The 22,253-nt window shown below is 38.7% G+C and overlaps 1 protein-coding gene across 1 annotated transcript in view; it reads left to right on the top strand.

Moving 5' to 3' along the window:
- CDK6 (cyclin dependent kinase 6) overlaps nt 1-22,253 on the top strand; it is a 278,423-nt gene that overhangs the window by 127,471 nt on the left and 128,699 nt on the right. The window contains exon 3 of the mRNA XM_056800208.1: nt 3,587-3,754. Within this exon, the coding sequence (XP_056656186.1) occupies nt 3,587-3,754 (168 nt within the window). The remainder of the gene's footprint in view (nt 1-3,586; nt 3,755-22,253) is intronic.

Here is a 22,253-nt window from a genome sequence, read left to right as displayed (position 1 = left end):
TTGATTAATCCATTGGGATCCTCGAAAGCCCAGCAGAGTTTCCCTTTGGTGCACTGGCCTTTTCTCGTTCGTTCCTGTTGATTCAAGTGCTTTCCCTGGTGGAGATGCTTTCTGGGCTCCTCCATTCTCTTCATTTTCACAGCTGTTTTATACTGCATAAAATTCTGCAAGAAATGACAATGGTAGCTAATTTGTATAAATACTGTTTTCCAGAAATAATGGCTTGTTTAAGTAGGTCAGGCCAAAGCTGTTGTAATTTCACAGGGTCCTCTTTATCCTTTTATCTAATTTGGGATTGATGTTGACCTTTTCACTCACGGAGAGATGATCCGACTCCATCTAGACGGAGGATTCGGAAATGACCCACCAGTTCCTCAGGCCTTTTAACAGATAGTCATCTTTCTTACAGATGTCTTCTGTCCTGAGTATGTTAATTACACATTAATTATAGAGAATTCATTAGGGCTAGACTACTGGTTTTGTATGCATTTAAAATGAGTCAAAACAGAATTAATTTTAAAATTCTGTCATCAGACTTTCCACTAATTAGGCAGGACTCCTGATTCCCTCCCCACTTAATCCAGGTAATTGGGGTTTTATTGGATGCATTTGGGGACCTGTGATTCACTTGGTGTAGGAAACTCCCTCTACTCAAGCGGATTGGCACCTTCTCGGCTGCTAACGGTCTTTAAGGGCTGTCTTTGTATTGAATTCATAGAGTGTTTAATTAAATTGTTTAGGCTAGCTCCAGCTCATTTGTGCTAGGTTTCTCTGTACAGTTTCCAATAGTGTTTCATGCCTTGGAAGCAAAAGATGACACCAAGGCAGACTTTTGGTGGCCTTTTTTCTTCCCCCCAAGATTAGGCTTGCCTTTTAGAATCAGGGCTCACAAGTTGTGTGCATATGTTTCCAATGAAGACTTATTTGCTACAGTAGAGACTGGCTTCTCTCACATGTTCAGGTTCACTTTCACACTCCTGTTTATTCACTGCAAGTTGTTTGACCTAAAATGGTTCTCTGATCTTCCCAGGCTGTGTCCTCTCCTCCCCCCTCCCCTCCAGTGTTTTAGCAGTTAACACTATTTGTATGTGTCTAAGGTCTCCTGCCAATTTCTCTGGGCCATTTCAGATGTTTCTCAAAAGCTAAAACTGCTGGCCATCAATGGAGCTGCTTATAAGACTGCCATATGGTGCTCTGTGGAGACTGGAGTAGGTGGCCTCAAGGAAGATGCCTGCCAGTTCATAATATTCTACACCACCACCCCTTCCTCAATCACCAGAACTCTATATTCTATATATTGGGGCAAGGAGGAAAGAAAGAAGGAAGAAATAAAAGGAGAGAAGAAAGAGGGAGGAAAGAAAGAAGGAAGAAATAAACGGAAAGAAGAAAGAGAGGAAAGAAAGAATAAATAAAAGGAGAGAAGACAGAGGGAGAAAAGAAAGAAGGAAGAAATAAAGGGAAAGAAGAAATAAAAGGGGAGAAGAAAGGAGAAAGAATTAAAGGGATAGAAGAAAGAGAGAGGAAAGAAAGAAAAGGAAAGGAAGAAAGGGGAGAAGAAAAGGCAGGAAGGCATGTTTTTAACAAGTACTTTCTGTGCGCTAAACACTGGACGTATAAATAAACTCCCTGCCCAGGGAGCTATATATCTGTATATTCGTAGTGAGAGGTTATAAGTTTGCAAATGGAAGAAGGTGGGTGATAAGAGTCAGTTTGAATTCTTTTGAAGATAAGCCCCAAGATCCGTCATCATGGGGATTCCCTCCATCTTTCCACTCCATAATTGGTCCATCATAGACCTCTGGTTGACATTCTGGGGTTCCTCCTTTGGAGAGCCCCCACTAGACTGTAAGTTGTAGAACTGTCATAGATGTGCACTGTAGGAGTTTCCTACACTGATAAATCCCAGATGTGAACTATATAAATTGGTATTTTTCTCCCCACAACTAGAATTTCATATTTATGAGAAACTCTCAGAGTGGGCATTCTTCCCACTGATGCCCATTGGCAACTTTACTGTGATTTAGGAGTCTTAGACAAGAAGTCTCACTGACCAGGCTATCAAGTGATTTGTCGTGGCTGTACACGTAATGAGTCTTGACCTCACTTTTCCCAGTTCTAGGTTCAGTGACTTGATCAGAAGTGTGGGTGTGGAAAAGGAGGGGATGCCCATCAATTGGGGAATGGCTGAACAAATTGTGGTATATGTTGGTGATGGACTACTATTGTGCTCAAAGGAATAATAAAGTGGAGGAATTCCATGGAGACTGGAACAACCTCCAGGAAGTGATGCAGAGCAAAAGGAGCAGAACCAGGAAAACATTGTCCACAGAGACTGATACACTGTGGTATAATTGAATGTAATGAACTTCTCTACTAGCAGCAATGCAGTGGTCCAGGAAAATTCTGAGGGACTTATGAGAAAGATGCTATCCACATCCAGAGGAAGAGCAGAAACACAGAAGAAAAACAACTGCTTGATCATATGGGTCAATGGGGATATGATTGGGGATGTAGACTCTAAACCATCACTCTAGTGCAAATAACAATAATAGAGAAATGGGTCTTGATCAATGACACATGTAAAACCCAGTGGAATTGCATGTCGGCTACAGACTGGGAAGGGGAGGGGAAAAAAACATGAATCATGTAACCATGGAAAAATAGTCTAAATTAATTAAATAAAAGTTTTCAATTAAAATTAAAAAAAAGAAGTGTGGTGTGCATGCTTAGTCATTGGGCTGTCATAGAAAGAATAGCGGACTTGGAGTTAGGAAGCCATTACAGCCTCTCTTCAACTTGCTTTTCCTACCAGAAAAATGGTGGTCATTATGAGGGTCACTGGATAGAGGGCCGTAATTGTAGTCAAGAAGAACAGAATTCAAATACTTTTCTGTGTATTTACCAGTTGTGTGACTCTAGGAAAGTCAGCGAACATCTTTGAGCCTCCATTTCTTCTTCTGGAATGCCATTTTAGACATCAGTTCTGTCATTTTAGAAAATGATGCGAGATCCGCTTTTCTGATGGCTAGACTCTCCATGTATGGAAAGCTCCATATGTGACCCAGATTGATGGGAAAGGAAAATCATAAGGAGAATTATGTGCAGAATAATCCAGGCCAGCAACTTCTATCCTTGGAGTTACCTGAGGCATTGAGAAATTATGTCCCTTGCCCATGGTTTTAGGTGGTTCAAATCTCACTTCAGACACTTGGGAGCTGTGGGACCCTGGGCAAGTCATTTAACCTCTGTTTCCATTTTTTCATTTCTAAGATAAAGGAACTGAAAGCACTTCTCTCCTAGGGTTGTCATAAATCAAATGAGATCTTATTTGTAAAGTTCTTTTGCAAACCTTAAAGCACTATATAAATTCTTAGTATTCCAGGCTCCAAGACCAGCTCCTTCTTTATTCATTATGACACTCCATCGCCTCTCATTCCGTATATGTTTGTTATTGATAATGCCCCGACTGGTGAGGATGGGGACATGCTATGTGCCGCACTTGAGGATAGACGTGCAGGGGCCCTTGTCAGGAGGGTGACAATTGTTTTTTGATCACTATTGATTATGTAATTTGGATTATTTTTAGGATATGATGTTTCAGCTGCTTCGAGGTCTGGATTTTCTTCACTCTCACCGAGTAGTACACCGGGATCTAAAGCCACAGAACATCCTTGTCACCAGCAATGGACAGATTAAACTGGCTGATTTTGGCTTAGCACGGATCTACAGTTTTCAAATGGCTCTTACCTCAGTGGTAAGTGAGAAAGTGCTACTGTTTTGGGGGGAGGAGAGTTACATTTGCTTGTATTCCATCTTCTGGACATCTCTTTATTTTCCTGCTACCAATCCTGCTAGTAGACACCAAGCCTCTTAAACATTATTTTTTAAGCCTTGTTTCCATTCTTCTGAGTATACATTATTTCTTCCAGTGAAGTAGAAGCTCCTTTAAGGCAAGAACTGTTTTGCTTTTTAATCTGTGTATCTGGAGGTAGATAGGTGGCTCAGTGGATTGAGAGCCAGGATCAGAGATGAGAGATCCTGGGTTCAAATCTAGCCTTGGTTACTTCTTAGCTGTGTGACTTTGGACAAGTCACTTAACCCCTACTCCCCAGCCCTTACCACTACCTTTGAAGCTATACATAGTATTGATGCTAAGATGCAAAGTTAGGGTTGGGTTTTTTGTTTTGTTTTGTTTTATGTCCCTCAGTACCTCTTGGAACACAACAGGCCCTCAATAAATGTATTTGAATAAGGGAAGAAATTCATTCATTCATTCTGTGACAGGTTGGCAAACAGAGGTAATTAAATGTCCTTGCAGATAGATGAACATCCAAGATTGTCATGGACTTGATATGTTGCACACACCAAAAAAAAAAAAAACCAAAACCACAGTCTGTTGCTTCTTAGCCATTAAGGAGAAATCATATCGAAGTTTCCAAATGTTCCTTGGCAGCCACAGCTGTTTTCATGTCCCCTTTCTACACACCCATTCTGTCACGGATGGGGAAGAAGGGGCATGATCTGCCTGGCCATTGGAGACTTAAAGTGGCACAACTTAAAAAGGAAGATAGAAATGCTGACTTTCAGGAACCAGAAACTATTCCTCTCTAACCTCAGCGATGCCTTCAGAAGGCTGTAATCCTAAAGGCAAAAGCTCAGAGCACTTGGATGAGCCCACACTGTCTGCCCTGTTGAGTGCAGACCTCCATCTACCCAAAATGGACAGGATATACCCAAGGAGCCTGCTCCGATTAAGGTGGGCATTTGGGAGAAGCACTTTGTTCTTCCATCTCGTAGACACTCCTCTCTCTCAAGGGATTCTCCTGAAATGGACAAAGCAGGAAACTAGGAGCCAAATGTGCCCCTTCCCTTAAAAGGGAACATTTTATGTTTATATCCAGTGGACTTGTGTAGGGGGCAGGGGGGAAAAATCTGAGGGACGTGGAGGCTTTCCCAGAATGTTTCACCCTTCTCCCAAAGTCCCCCCCTCCTCCCCGAGAAGAATCATCTCTCACAGTATCTTTTCTGTGATATAATAATGACAGTAAAAATAATGATGATGACAATAACAACAATGATGACAGTAACCGCATTAGTAACAATGATAGTGATGCTAGTAACAGTAACAATGACAGGGGGCAGCTGGGTAGCTCAGTGGATTGAGAGCCAGGTCTAGAGATGGAAGGCCCTAGGTTCAAATCTGACCTCAGACACTTCCCAGCTGTGTGACCCTGGGCAAGTCACTTGACCCCCATTGCCTAGCCCTTACCACTCTTCTGCCTTGCAGCCAATACACAGTATTGACTCCAAAACCAAAGGTAAGAATTTAAATAAAAGTTTTTTTAAAAATAACAATGACAGTAACAACACTAATAACAATAATAATAGTAACAATAATTACAGCAACAATAATAATGATGACAGTAACAACAATGATGACAGTAACCACATTAATAACAATGATAGTGATGCTAATAACAATAACGATGACAGTAACAACACATAACAATAATAATAGTAAATAATTACAGCAGCAATAATGGTGACAGTAATAACAATGTTAGTAACTAATTATAGCAACAATAATAATGATGACAGTAACGACAATGATATGATAGTGATGATAATAATAAAGACTAAGTAATAATGGCAGTAAAAAACAATTGATAGTAACAGCTACTTTGAGTTCTTTACATATATTATCACATTAGATCCTCACAATGACCCTGTGAAATAGATACTATTATTCTTTCCATCTTAAGGTAATAAAACTGAGGCTGAAAATATTTTAAAAACTTGCCTTGGGTCACACCTAAGGAAGTGTCTGAGCCTTGATTTAAACTCAGATCTTCTCGACTCCAAACCTAACCCACTGATCTAGAGTAGAAGGACGTCCCTCAAGAAAGGAGCCATACTTTGATGAAACAATTGGGTCACCCTTAACAATATAGCTGCTACAAATGGGAAATCTATGAGCATTTAGCCTTCCAACTTGCTCTCTTTTTCATGGTCCAGAGGAATTTCCATGGTAGATTAGATTTTTTTTTTACCATTATTTACAGATCAACTCTAATTGAACCATACACACACTCATCAAACACCAGATAGAAAAAACAAGGCATAGGAAAAGCCCAGCTGCTGACCAGGGCAAGCCCTTGAAGGCTTTATTAAAATAATAACCCTGGAAAAGACTAGGTCTGCTTGTTTCCTTCACTGGAAGGGTGAGGTAAGCTTTGGGCTTCCCTAGGAAGCTGTCTTGCAAGTGTTGTTCCCTGCCCTTGGGAGAAATATGAATAGGTTTTATGATAACAGAGATACATAGAGAGGGCAAAAGGAAGGGGCTGGACTGATTACATAATGTCCAAGATGAATGGATGGAGCCCAGCTATCCGATCCTCTAATTTGATTCCACAAAATGGGCCCCAAATTCTCATGAACACAATGCCCATTAGTAAGGCAGGGAATCCTGACTGGTTTTTATTTTTGTTATAACTTTTTTTATAATTAAATTTCAGAAGTGATATTTAAGCCAGCCAGCGTGTAAGATCAATTATCATTCTCTTCTGTGCTGAAAATTGATATGGCCAGACAGGAAAATACAAACAGATTATTTCATCAGCAGAGGAAAAGAGAGAGACCAGCACAGATACCTGGTTTTTCAGTGTCTTTGCCAGATATCAGGATTTTCGGGTGATAGGATTCCAAATACTCAAAACTTGAGAAGTGAGTTCATTTGAAACAATACAATGTCTGTCCAAAATAATGCCTGGTTGAGGTTAGATGGCAATATCCAAAGATGGTTTTTTTTCCCCTAATTTCTCTATTCCAAGGATCTATAATTATGTCATCCTTCCACTGATGAAAACCTTAGCCCCTTCAGAAAATAGTAGATTGGCTTTAAGAGAGGCTAAATTAGCTAAAACAACTCATAATCCTGTAGCCAAATGGTGACCAGCCTTTCCAGGCTTACTTAGGTTTGTTCTTAGACAATTGACAAATAGTCATTCACTGGCCTCAGAGATTCAAATTGTCTTTTGGGAGGACCTGCTAGAGCTCCTGTGCCATTAAATTAATATTTTTTAAACTATGACCATCTCCACACCAGGAAACATCATCTGAGGAGGATCTCATTGGGAGGATGCTATTTCTATGAAATTAAAATAATTTTTATTGCCCTGGGAGGGGGTGCAAATTTTATGAGGGGGGGGGAGTAAATGCACATTTATTAATGTTAATTATCCACTAAATAATGAAACACTAGAAAAGTCTTACTACCAAAAGTGTCATTTCTTCATGACTTGTCACATTATAATAGTATCCATTTTGAGGGCAGCATCAGTGTAATACAGTGGATAGAAAATCAGCTTCTCACCTAAGGAGTTCAAGGTTCAAGTGTTACCTCTAACACATTCTAGCTATGTGATCCAGGACAAGTCTCTAAACATCTCCATTCTTTAGGCTGCTCTCCAAAACTGTCAGCTGCAGAGGAGGTACCAACATCAACAAGAGAGTTCCGTATACCAGTGAAATTATAGGTCCAATCCTCCTTCCATATTCATTTTTAATAGTTTTTCAAGGGGAAAACTTAATAGTTCAGTTTTCTCAATCACTTTTTTTTAAATAATATGTTATTTTTTCCTAAATACATGTGAAAACCAATTTTAATATTCAGTTTTATAGTTTTGAGGTACAAATTCTCTCCCATCTTCCCCCCAAGACAATAAGCAATCTGATAAAGATTTACATATACAATCATGCAAAATATTTTTTAATAATCATTTTGTGGAAGAGATCTCAAGAAAGCAGTAGTGTGTGTGTGTCACACATCAATTCTTTCTCAGAGGGCATCATTTTCATCATGAGTCTGGGATCATCTTGTATCATTGCATTACTGAAAATAACAAGGTCATTCACAGTTGTTCATCAAAAAATATTACTGATTCCATGTACGATGTTTTTCTGGTTCTGTGCATTTCGTTTTGCATCAGTAAATATATTTCCAATTTTTTGCAAAATCATTCTGCTTGTCGTTTCTTATAGAACATGAATATTCCATCACAATTACACACTACAGTTTGTTTGACCATTCCCAAAATTGATGGACTACCTCTTAATTTCCAATTCTTTGCTACCACAAAAAAACACTACATTAAATATTTTTGTCCAAATAGGTCCTTCCCCCTGGCCCTTTTTCTATCTCTTAATATAAGCTTTGATGGATGAAAGAGCATGCACAGTTTTAGAGTTTTTGAGTATAGTTCCAAATTGCTTTCCAGAAGAGTTGAATCAGATCACAACTCTACCAGCAGAGCATTAATTTCCCAATTTTCCCACATCCCCTCCAACATTTGTCATTTTCTTTTTCTGACATCCAATCTAATAGGTGTCAGGTGGCACCTTAGAGTTGTTTTAATTTGCATTTCTCTAAACGAGAGTGATTTTAGAGCATATTTTCATGTTTATAGATAGCTTTTATTTCTTCATCTGAAAACTACCTCTTTTTTATCCTTTGACCATTTATCAATTGGAGAATGCTTTACAATTTTATAAGTTGGACTTCATTTTCTATATATTTGAGAAATGGGACTTTTATAAGAGTTACTTGCTATAAAAGATGTTTTCCCCCAGCTTTCTACTTTCCTTCTAATTGTGGTTGCATTGATTCTGTTTCTACAAAAATTTTAATATAATCAGAATTACCCACTTTACATTTTATAATTCTCTCTATTTCTCATTCGGTCCTAAATTCTTCCCTTATCTATAGATCTGAGAGGTAAACTTCTATGCTCCCCTAATTTGGTTATGGTATCAACCTTTATGTGTAAATCATGTGTCTATGTTGACATTATTTTAGTTTGTGATGTGAGATGTTGGTCTATTCCCATTATCTGCCATGCCATTTTCCAATTTTTCCATGAGATTTTTTAAAATAGTGAGTTCTTATCCCAAAAGTTTGGATCTTTTAGTTTATCAAATACTAACTTATGGTCATTTATTATTAGGTTTTGTGTATTTAATCTATTCTATTGATCTACCACTCTGTTTCTTAGCCAGTACCAGATTGTTTTTTATAATTACTGCTTTGTAGTACAGTTTAAGATCTGGTACCCCAGGCCACATTCCTTCATATTTCTTTGATTGATAACTTTGATATTCTTGATCTTTTGTTCTTCCAGATGAATTTTATTAATTGTGCTTGCATTGTTAAATAGTTTGGTTGGTATGACACTGAATTAGTAGATTAGTTAAAATTGTCATTTTTTTTTTACATTTTCTTGGCTTATCCATGCAAAATTAATATTTTCTAATAGTTTAGATCTGACTTTATTCGTGTGAAAAGTGTTTTGTAATTAAGTTCATAAGGTTTCTGGGTTTACCTTGGCAGGTAGACTTTAACGTATTTTATATTATTTATTGTCAATTTAAATGGAATTTCTTTTTCTCTCCCTGCTGGGCTTTATTGGTAATACAAAGAAATGCTGATCTTTTATATAGGTTTATTTTATATCCTGCCACTTTTGAAGTGTCATTAATTATTTCAACTAATTTTCAAGTCGATTCTCTAGAATTCTCTAAGTAAACTATCATATCATCTGTGAAGAGTCTCAGAAAGTGATTTCAGGACAAATGGTCCCTCTTTTCAATCACGTTAGAACTTAGTAACATGGTCTAATAAAATGATATATACTAATTGTTTTCTTTATTTAAAGCTAATTAAGAAAAGAAGCTAAAGCAGCTATCTTTTCAATCTTATTGGGAATTTAAGGAAAAGTATATGAGGATGGAGCACCTTTTTGTAAATGGTTCCTTATTTCTGGTGCCATTGGGAAAAAAAAATTTCCTGATTTGAGTTCTCCATATCATTGAAATAACAGGTTGATTTCCTATCCCTATCTCCAATGTATAGTATAATGCCCTACACATAATGGGCCCTCAATAAGTATTTATTAAATGACTATGAAAATGAAGTAGCTTGAAGTGAATCACTATTACTATTAATGGAAGAAATTTTTGTACCGGACCTTTGATTTCATCCTATTGGCAATGTTGATCTTTACTTTTTGTACTTGTAGTCTGGGAGATTGAGACTTGCCTAGGACCACTCAGCCAGGATGTGTCAGAGGCAGAACCTAAACTCCAGTCTTCCTGGTTCCATGGCTATTTCTTGATCGGCTCAAGGTCTCTTATCATGGAATTATTTTATTTTTTCCCCCTTATTTTAATGGCCATACGCTACCTGTTGGGCTTCAGTTATGCATAGCCAATTGGCAGCAAATGGACTCAGTGGAATATGTAACTTAGGATCCAGAAGTCTTCTGTAACCTTATTCTGATTCCCCTAAAGATCTTCAGCTAAGATCCTGCCTGAGTTGATCTCCTCTCAGTACAAATTGAAATGTTTTTTTGAACGTTGTCAGTGTGTGGATCTGTTTCGTTGACTATCTTTGTTGACAAGAGTTTTCTTTTTCATTTTTTTTCTCAATTCAAGGAGAAGAGATAGAAGGGAAAGAAAATAGATTTTTGGTTATCAAAGAAAAATTTTTTTCTTAAGATCCTTATGAAGACTAATCTCCCTAAATCCTTCCCGTTGGGTTGTGAGTGGGAGAAATAATGGAAGTTTACATAGCATTTTCCTCACAACCCTGAAAGGTAGAATACAATATGAGGACTTTTCACATTCAAGGGCTGTCTTACCCCTGAGTCCAGTAGCTGAAGTCTCTGTGCCAGAATACAAACCCAGGTTTCCTTATCCATTTTTTCCCACTATACCCTACTGCCTTTCTTAAATTCGAACCCAAGTTTCCTGTTGGTCTACAGCATTTCTTTGAACCTTCATGTTGATCCCAAAGGGAATGAAAGGAATTGGATGTATGAAATGAACGTCTTAGAGTCGAGTACAGAATGATGGTTCTGGTGGAATGCAATGTTTTTGAAACTTGACTACTTGTTTGAAGACATTTTTGCCCCTGGAGACTTTAGGGCTTGGCAAGTGAAAGAAATGAGATCAGGTTGTTCAACTCCAGGATAATTGACAGCCATCCAAATAAAAAAATGACCAGTTTAATTTCATCATATAAGGGAGGTTTTTTTGATTGTTTGTAAACACATTGATTACATTAATGCACACAAAAAGAACACTAAAAGGCAGCTAAACTTGGATTAAATGTAATGGCTGCTCTTAGCCTTGGAGAACAAATAATGAGATCCTTCCCTCCTTTTTATATAGATAGATAGAGGGCTATGTGTGAAATGCTACATATACTCTCAGACACAATTGTTTAGCCCCTTTTCCAGGGAGGATTCTATTGGAGTTAGGAATCAGGAATGACTAAGGCAAAAAGTAAAAGACATCAAGAAATCTTCAACAATGAGGTGTATAAGTGGGCGTACATGAGTCCATGAATGTGTCTCTAGCCCAGCAACCTCTATTCATGTAACTACTTCCTGACAAAGTTAAAGATAGATTTTTCAGAGTCGCCATCTTACTATGAAATCAGTAAGAATATGAATTCATGTCCATTTACAGATAAGAAAATGGAAAATTGGGACATGAATAAAATATATCACATAGAAAGGCAAGAAAGGATTTAATGGGTCTAAAACTGTATCCCATCTTTCCTGACCCATTGCTTTCCACCAGAGCATGCCCCAGGTCTGAAGAAGGAGGATGATTGGTGTCATTTAAGGGTTAGAAAATACTTCACATAAATTATATCACTTGATTCACACAAACAACTCTGTGACAGAGAGAAAATATTGTCCTCATTTTACCAATAAAGGAAATGAAGTTAAATGATCTGCCCAAATTCACATAGCTAGGAGGTATAGTGGATGGAGTGCCAGACCTGGAGTCACGAACACTCTGGCCCCAGACACTCACTAGCTGTGTGACCTTGGGCAAGTCACTTAACTCTTTTACCTCAAGACTCTTATCTGAAGAAGGAAATGACAAGAAAATCTCATTTGGGGTCACAAAGAGACAGACATGAATGAAAGGACTGAATAGCAACATATAGCTAATATCATACTGCAGGATTCTTACTCATGTCTTCTAACTTCCACTAGTGTTTTTTTAATCTTCCCAAGATGCTACATAGCTTCTCTTTATGCAGCAAAATCTGTTACCCAGAATTGACAGGAAATCAACCTTTCTTTGATGAGCTTTCTGGCCAGTTGAAGATTTGATCTTTATCATAAAAAAAACACAAAGATTTTTGATAAAAAGATTTCTCAGATATGGTCTAGGCAGCCTTGCCTCCTCAAGCAGAATATATACATAGGATTGAACTTTTCCTTGATAAGTCAAGGTCTTCATAAATCTCAGGCATCACTGCTCATGGTACAAATATTGAGGTTGTGAAATGTTTCCCCATTCTCCAGACTGAGAGGAAGAAATCCCTCTTCTTGTTTCTAAAACTCACCCTTCCATTCATGTCCTCAAACTTCTCTCCTTCAATCTTCTCTCAAAATTTGCCAACACTTGATTTCAGGCCTCCATTACCTCTATCTCCCTTCTAGGCTCTTCCTAACTCTTGTGTTTTATTTTCTCCATCCTATCCACACACTACTGACAGATTAAGTTTTTGAAATCAGTTCCAATAATGTGCCCTCCTCCCTTGTAAAAGCCTTCAGTAATTCTGGAAGCTCTTGAATAAAAAGCCTATCCTTATTAACTTAGTGTTTAAGACATCTCACATCTTATTCTTCATTTACTGTCTTTTCCATCCAAACCAGGCTGCTTTCTGCTTCCCATTTTTAGCCCCTTTTTTCCAGCCTCTATTTTCTTATAGCTGGAAGATTTTCTTCCTCCTCAGTCTCCTTTTCAGTTTCTAATTGGTGAGATCTTACCCATCCTTCAACACTCAATTCAAGAATGACCTTCTCCATGAAGCCTTCCCAATTTCCAGTTTAAAAATATTTCCCTTTCCTCAGCTGATTAGTCATCTTTTGCCCTTCCCCTATGCATTTATAGCTTTTCTGTTTGCTCACATTCTCTCTGGTGTAAATAAAAAGATTGGACTTTATGAGCCAATCAGATCCCTCATCCCCTGGCCAGTGAATAGACCAAGTCACAGGTGTAATCAGAATGTGTCTTCACATTTGGCTTTTCTGCCATGTTTTCCTTATAGCTGGATATTTAGGAACTGCTTCCTGATGAAACAAGCAAAAACTGAGGGAGAAGAAGAAGATTTCAAGGTTTAGAGAAGCACAGTAGCTAGAAGACCAGACTCAGAATGAATCTAAACAAAACTGTCTATGAGCACATCTAAGAGTTAAGAGATAGTATTGCTTTATTGCAAAATATATTTATCTAAAATTTAAAGACTAGCTCTGTAGGGTATATAGCCAGCATAGTTAGCAATAAAGAAAAAAATGTTCTTTGTCCTCCATGATAACAAAAATGTCTTCACTAAAAATCCAGGCTTTAAACATACTCACTTAAAAACTGCTCCTTCTTTAGCCATTGCTTCTTTAATATCATGCCGTCTCAGATATTGAGATATTCTTCAAGCTTAATGCATTTCATCCATTGTAACTTACACCTAATATAGTACCTAATGTATCTGGCTTTGAACCATGTAGGCTCTCTGAAACTATGAAAAATGGACTTCTCTGACCTTTTTTGGTATATCGAGCTTGGAGCGTTCTGAAGAACTGAGGGAGTCTGGAATGTATCCTCCTAAACATGTCTCAGGGAGGTTCTTTCCATTGCACAGAAACGCTACAGGATATTAACTCATGCTGTTAAAGATGTCTTGATGCCCTCCCCAAACCCCCAAAAAAACTATTGTGAAGAGAATATATTTATCAGTATGATGACTCCAGAAATGACCGATGTGAAGAAAAACTGAAATGTCTGTCATATCTCTGATTAAAAGGAGAATCAGTCAAATTTTAGACTCCCAAACATACTTCCCCCTTAAAGGAACACAGGTCTTTTTTGTCTCTAAAGGGAGCTAGGGAGGAGGAAGGCATAAGAAGCTCAGACCAGCATTAGCTAAGAAGCTCTGTGTTCTTTCTGCACAGCCAGAATGAGAGAGAGGGAGGGAGGGAGGGAAGGAGGGAAAGAGGAAAGCAGAGACACAGAGAGAGAGAAAGATCACCTTGAATCAATGGATTGATTATGATGTCCAGGATTAATGCTTTCAACCTTTCCTTGTATATCCCTGGCACTTAGCACAGTGTGCCTGCTACATAGGTACATGTTTAATAAATGTTTCTTGATTTGACTTTCCCTCTCCATCCTTAATGTCACTAACCTGCAGCTGTAATGAAGGTAGAGTGACTAATTTACTGTCAGCTTCCTCGTGCACTCTGCTGTAGATAGAGAAGTTTTGTGAATTTTGTTGCTTAAATCAGAGGATACTTTTAAAACCTTAGAATTTTCACATGGAAAGAAGAGTTAGTGACTTGTTTTGTTGACACCCTCATTTTAGAGATGTGCAAACTGATGTGCAGGTGAAAAATTTGCCTACGGTCACAAATAGCTCCTTGGTGGAAGTCAGCACTCCTAAATCTCAGTGACACCAAGCTGATTCACTGTTAGAATGTAAACACCTTAAGGACAAGGACTTTCTCCTTTCTAACTGCCACCTGGATATAATTAATAACTTTCGAAAAGAAATCCTTACTGACAGACCATTGATCTGAATTGATTTTTTTAAAATGTGATCTATAATTGTCTAGGATAAGTAGCTTTTTAAATATGTAGGTCTCATTAGAAATCTAAATATCAGTGCTATTTTTAATTCTCTTGTGTAACGTATCACAATTTGAGATAAGATCGCATCGTTGGCTTTCTTTGGCCATTTTTGTTATCAAGGGAATAGCTCATCTTTATGCCACTGTCCAAGATTTACAAAGCTCTTTCCTTCTAACAACCCAAGGAAATAGGTATCAGGGCCATCATTTTGTAGATGAGGAAATTAGAGGTTTAGGGAGCTAAGCATTTTACTCAAAATTGCAGTTTAAAAATGTCTTTAATTCTGCAAACATTGATCAATAACTTATCTGGAATGACTGGAAAATAGGAGGATCAGTCACTGATAGGGAAACCTCTGCTGCCTGCCTTCCCCTTCTGGCTAACCTTGATATCTGCATGACCCTTAGCAAGTCATCAAATTTCTTCATCTGTAAATCTGAAAAAGGCTCAATTTCCTCATCTATAAAATGGCAGGTAATAATAGCACCTCTCTTACAGGGTTATTGTAAGGATTAGATGAGATAATATTCTATAAAACATTTTGCAAACCTTACAAGTGTTCTATAAAAACTAGTTAATGGAGGAGCAACAAGCAAATAACTGGATAAACAAGATACATAAAGGATAAATTGAAGGTAGTCTCAGAAGGAAGGTACTAAGACTTAAAATAAGTAAACAGAACATGAGACTGAAAGGGAGGGAAGCAAGGTAGGAATATATAGGTGCACAGTGAATAGAGCACTGATCCTGAAGTCAGGAAGACCCGAGTTCAAATGTGACCTCAGCTCTTTCCCGTCTATGTGACTGTGGGCACGTCACTTAATTTTATTTGCCTCAGTTTCGTCATCTGGAAAATGAGCTGGAGAAGAAAATAACAAACTGTTTCCGTATCTTTGCCACGAAAACCCCAAATGGAATCACAAAGAGTTGGACTGAAACAAGTGAACACCAGAGAATGTAGAAGGCATTCCAGAAGTGGGGGACAGCCAGTGAAAATGCAGGGAGTTGAGAAACAAGGAATTCCATGTCATTGGATTACAGAACACTTGTGAGACTGTAATATATAAGAAGATTTCAAAGGTAGGAAGGGCTTTAAAAACCAAACAGAATTTTCTGTTTGACCCTGGGGGTTCCTCAGGTCGTCTTACTATCTTCCCTGCTTCTATGTCCCTGAGCCTTGCCCTCCCTTCCAACCTTAGGACCTCTGCATCCACTGTTTTATATGTTGTCTCCTACAGTTAGGATGTGAGCTCCTTGAGAGTAGAAACTGTCCCATTTTTCCATTTGTATTTCCAACCCTTTAACACAATGCTTGGCACATATTAAGGGCATAAGTTCTTTTTTCATTCATTCATTTAAGCACAAACTATGTAGAAGACATGGCCAAACAGTGCCTGTGACTCCTTCCCTCAAGGAGCTTATAGTCTATTGGATGCAAGAGAAGGAATTTTTTTTCATTAAAAAATTTTTTTTTTCATGACTCCACGATTCGTGTTTTCTTCTCCCGTCTTCCAGAGTTGACAAGCAATTCTACTGGCTATATATTTTTTAAAAACATATATCTAATTCTTTATCGTGGAGTTTTCACTGTATCAAAGGATTTTGCAGGTGACTACCGTACTGTACACAATGGAGATGCAGTATGCCATTACTGTTTGCACACGTTTTCCAATGTGAGATTGTACTTGGCACTTTATTGGCTGTGTTCCTGGGTGCTGATTGGCTCAATGTTATAATAAGAGTCTGGAAAAGGTTTATAAGAGATTGGGAATGGCTTATAAAGCCTTAAAATATAAAAATAATAAAACACTGCTACTTCACGAATTTACACCTATCTCAGGGGTCTCTGCAGTGGAACTCCTGCCATAGGTAAGGGTTCACTCTGTATATGAATGTGTGTGTGTACATGTCTGTATGTAGATATCTGTACATACATATTATCACTCAAATTTATTTCCATGTTATTCATTTTTGTAAAAAAGTAATCCTTTAAAACCAAAACTCCAAATCACACATACTTATTTACAAGTAATAAATCATATGTTTTCTTCTGGATTTCTATTCCCACCGTTTTTTAAGAGAAGGAATTCTATTCAAAATTTGACTTTAAATCCAGTGTTCTTTCTACCAATGACTTACTGCCATTAGAGTTCTAGTGACTTAATTAAATTCTTAATTGAAGAATTATATTCCGTGTTTTGTTTGATCTAGAGCCACATGTCTGTTTCAAATGTGTCCTCTGCTTCATTAATAAACTCCCATCTCCATTCCATGGGATTATGAGAAATTACTAGCGTATACATTTACATGATGAGACTCTTCCCCCATCCTTTTTACCTGGACATGCATCCTGGCGTGCATCATTAAGGGTCAGGTCTGTGCATCTCTAAGCCTCCATTTTCATGAGCTATCAAGGAGGGAAACAGGTTGCATACTTGGCAAGCCCAGACTGCAGTTGGCCATTTTCCCCCTCCTTGGTATCATAGCATGTGAATTATTTCTACTCTTTCTGTGATATCCTTGGTTCCTGTTTTGTTAAGATGACTCATTACCTTGTTAGCACTCCCATGTAAATTTAAATGACAAAATTCTAGTCTGCTAGCTAGCTTCTGGAAACAAACAAGCCTTCCCCTCAAAGACATTTTTCTACCAGGTAGGGAAGAGACGGAATAAATATGAACACAAGTGGATATGATAAAAGGTAAATTGAGCTAGGAAAGAGAACAAATACATACAAAATTAGAAACTGCCTAAAGAGAAAGTGAATTCTGCAAATATCTATAAAGTAGTGAAATAGAAGGAAGTTGGGATTTGTAAGAAATCAGGAAAAGAGCCACATAGGAGATGGTATTGATGATGTATCTTAAATAAGAGAAGAGAGGGATTCTGTAAGGTGGAGGGGAGGGAAGAGTACATTCCAGGTGAGTGGAAATGGGTATGGCAATAGAGAAAAGTCCAGTTTGTCTATCACAGAACATGGGGGAAGCATAATAATGTGTCCTGAGGCTATGAAAATGGGGAAGGGCCAGATTTTGTAAGACTTATTGGGGCAATAGGGAGCCACTGGAGTTGGTTGAGTAGGGGAGTTCCATGGTCTAAAGGAAATCTGGCCTTAGGGAATATTCTTTTGGTAGTCCTGTTTAGGATGGGCTGTTTGGGACAGTAAGGGGATGTCACAGAGCCAGAGGAAGAAAATGATATGAAATAAAGCTAGGTGGCACAGTGGATAAGAGTGCCGGACCTAGAGTCAGAATGACCAAAGTTCAAATCCAACCTCAGACAGTAGCTAAGTGACTCTGAGAAAATCACTTAAGCCTCTGTTTGCCTCAGTTTCTTTATTGGTAAAATGGAGAAAATAACAACACCTTCCTCCCAGGGACTGATGAAGATCAAATTAAACAATAATTGTAATGGGCTTAGCACGGCTCTTTGCAAATGTTAGCAATTATTATTATTAAGGATAAGCTAAGCTGAAGGAGTTTGCATGTTATCCTAGAAGACCAAGGTTAGGCTCTGAAGGTGGAGGAAAGGTGAAAATCAGAGCGGCTGGCCTGAGAGCCAGAGGACCTGGTTTGAACCTCCACTCCTGCCTCTCAGTAGCGGGTTGCCCTTGGACAAGTCCCTAATGTCTCCAGCTCTCTTTCTTCCTCTCTGAAATCGAGGAGCCCAGTATAGATGGCCTTGGCAGCCTCTTCTGGCTGTAAAGCTAGGGTTCTACTTGAGAAGGAGGTGAGGAGAGTTGTGTAAACCAGAGCATCCTCCTTCCTCAGCACACGCACGTCCCTTTGAGCATCCTGATAATGGCAGACTCGGACCCGAATGGAATCTTCAAATCCAGCTCCCCTCCTGTTACAGATGCTTACACTGAACCACCCAAAAGGGCTTCGGCGACAGCCCCGAGGCCATTGGCAGGGCAGGATTCAAACCCAGGACTTCTCTTTCCTCTGCATTGTGAATGTGGGCTTTATGCAATTGTGTCCTTAGAATGGTGCTGAATGGGTGATTTCCAAGCGATAGGGTGAAGCCAGACCAGAAGTTGGCTGAACAATGTCATCATTTACTAGAGAAAATAAATTGTTTATGCTTGTTTTCCTCTTCGGGCATGTTATATTTACTATGGAGACCTGGCAGGATTCGCGACTCTCCTTGGGCAATGTGCTCGCTCCCACAGAAGCCTCCAAACTGTTGCCAGCACATACTGACTAAATCAGGCCAAGAGCCTTCCTGGTGAATATAATGGAAAAACCCCACCACCCCAGCAATCTCATCCTCTCTGGGGAGAGCCTGGGCACACCTATCCAGCCGGAAAGACTCCTGAATTCCCTGCCCATTGCTATGACTCAACCAGTTCTGTTTGGTTAAAATCTTGTTGTTGCCAATGCCCATTTCCTAGTTAACAATGGAGTGTTTGTGTTGGTTTCATTTTCACTTTCACCAGTAAGGGAAGCGGGACACAATGGGGGCAATGCAGAGAGCTGGGAACAGGGCATGTTGGCTTTGAGGTTTTGTTGTGTGTTTTTTTTTTAGGTTGTTTGTACTCAAGATTCCCAGGGCTGGGTGGGTACATAGGTCTGTCCTGAGCCAAAACAAACAGAGAAACCCATCCAGATTCTCATTTGTACATTCTCAGTAGTCATAAAAATACATCTTGTCTTCCCATCAGATATGTTCACTGAGCCCCAGTGGCCAAGGAACACACCGATAACCGTCATGGCCATTTCTTGCCAGTCCGAATGTCCTCACTTCTACCTTTGTCGGAAGACTTCCCAAGGGGTGGTGCAGATGTTTCTTTGTGAACTTAATCAGGAGATGGTTTGCTGGGTTAAAAAAAAAGGGGGTGATCCTTTGTTGACTCACCTATCTCTTTTGGTAAGGAGTCACTGTTGCGGATGATTTCTAGATGAAAATCATTTAAGTATGATATTAGTGCTTGGAGGATGTTTTATCCATGGAGGAGAGGACATGGTGCTCTTTCCCTTAAACTGTCTATTCAGGTTGTCCTGTCAAGGGAGGATTTGTGAAAGAGCCCGCTTTGTATCCTGGCCCTGGTGAGCTTTCTTTGGTATTGATAAGACCCTAGAACATTAGTCATCTGGCTGATAAGACTCCGAAGTCTAGAAGAGGAGTTCTTGACCATTTTTGCGTCCCCTTGGGGCTCTCCTGGCATTCTGATGAAGCTTGCTTAGCGACCCCTTTTCAGACTAATGCTTTTAAACAATAAATTAAAACACATAGGATTACAAAGGAAATCCATCCTGTTGAAATAGTTATCGAATGTTCTAATTTCTTCTTTGGGCTTAAACAGATGTTCTCCTTTCCTTTGTAAGCCTTACCTGTATTATGACTCTTCATTTCCTAGAAAATAAATAGATGGGGGCAGCTGGGTAGCTCAGTGGATTGAGAACCAGGCCTAGAGACGGGGATCCTAGGTTCAAATCTGGCCTCAGCCACTTCCTAGCTGTGTGACCCTGGGCAAGTCACTTGACCCCCATTGCCTAGCCCTTACCACTCTTCTGCGTTGGAGCCAATACACAGTATTGACTCCAAGACGGAAGGTAAGGGCTCAAAAAATAAATAAATAAATGAATGAATGAATGAATGAATGAATAAATAAATAAATAAACAAACGAATGAATGAATAAATAAATAAATGAATAAATAAATAAATAGATGATCCTGACTTTTCAAAGAATATTTCCCATCTTCCATTTCATCTAACGTCCTATTTCAATTTAGCACTTAAAGACATAATGTCATGTCAAGAATCGGGCATGTGTGGGGGCAGCTAGGTGATCAGTGAATTGAGAGCCAGGCCTAGAGATGGGAAGTCTTGGATTCAGATCCAGCCTCAGGCACATCTTAGCTGTGTGACCCTGGGCAAGTCACTTAACCCCCATTGCCTAGCCCTTACTGTTCTTCTGCCTTGGCACCAATACACACTATTGATATTAAGGCAGAAGGTAAGAGTTGTGGTTTTTTTTTTTTTTTTATAAAAAGAATCACACATGATGCTTTATAAAATTCTAATAAATTTTTAAAATAGAAAAAATCAGCAAATCGGTAGTGGAATGATTACTACTGCTAATAAAAGTGAATCTCATATTCTGATAGCCATTACCACAAAAATCTCTGTATGATAATTTTCAAACTCTAGTCATTTTCCCATTTGTTTCCAGCAACATTTACAAAGCAAAATAAAGTAGACCAGCCAATAATTAATTGGTATTACTTAAGTGCTTACAGTTACTAAGGTACCTTGCTAGTTGCAGTGGGGAACAGAATAAAATAAGACAATGTCTTTGGGGAATGGGCAGAGGCAGACATGGTAGAACTGAAAGAATTTGAAGCCATTGGTTTATAAGGCAGAAACTCTGCAGTGTTCGTCATTACCTGCATGGACCTGGGCAGGTAATTTTACATCTCTGAACCTCCGTTTCCTCACCTATAAAATGAGGAGGCTGGAGTAAATGATCACAGAGGTCCTTTCCAGCTCAAATTCTACAAAGGGACTTGTCCTTGGGGTTTTTCCTTTACCTTCATGTTGTAGAACTCAGGGGGCTTCATGAATGCATATATTTATGTGTGTGCACACACTCACGTGCACATATACACATTCATTTTGACAGCCTCTTTGGATAGAAGTGTAGCTGACTTGATTCTCACTTTTTTTTTTTTGCAATAGCCTAAATTCTGGTGGCACTAAATCACAGGAAGTTGTTTCATGCCCAAGTATGCATGGTTTCTTAGTCACTAGATCCAAGGTTCATGTTATTGGAATTCTCTCTTGTCCTGTGTTGGACATGTAAAAATTCCCCTTATCTGGTGTGCTGCAGACCAGCCAAGATGCTGGAACTAGAAAACTTTTTAATAAGCTTTGTTGTTGATTACTTTTCCAGTGGCTTCAGACTATTCTGATAAAAATTGTTGTTGATTACTTTTCCAGTGGCTTCAGACTATTCTGATAAAAACAGGTGGGTGATCTTGGGAGTTTTATTCTTTTGGTAAAAGGGTGAGGTTCAATTCCTTTGACATCCCACTAAAGCAGCATTAAAACCTATGAATCCCTGTTCAAAGTCTTGGATATTGATTGGTCAGTATCCAGGAGGAATCGGTAACATAACAAGGGTAGCATAAGGTGGTTGGGGTTATTCCTAAAGTGCCAAAATTTCCAAGTATTTCTCTTAACAGGTATACAGGTCTAACATATGTTATTTATTTGCAAAGGGTTTCACTACTGTGATGGTTTTAGCAGTTGTCAAGTTTTGGTGATCCTTGAAGAGCCCGTTAAATTAAAAATTTTAATATCAAAAATAATAAATTTTAATATACTCAGATTTCAAAGACATGCTTCTTGAATGATTGATAATTTTTCCTACCATTGATGCTCCTGTGCTGATTTTATCATGGTATAAAACATTCAGATAAGTTTTGTTAGAGCAACTGGTATTAGAATCCTTTTTAACAGTGGATAGTCAAGGCTACAGAAGGCAACAAATATTTATTAGGTTCCTATTATGTGCCAGGCAATGGGTAAATGAACAAAGGTAAAA

The sequence above is a fragment of the Monodelphis domestica genome, chromosome 5 (assembly GCF_027887165.1).
Source record: "Monodelphis domestica isolate mMonDom1 chromosome 5, mMonDom1.pri, whole genome shotgun sequence".
Classification (NCBI taxonomy): domain Eukaryota; kingdom Metazoa; phylum Chordata; class Mammalia; order Didelphimorphia; family Didelphidae; genus Monodelphis; species Monodelphis domestica.
This window is presented reverse-complemented; position numbering and strand designations above follow the sequence as displayed.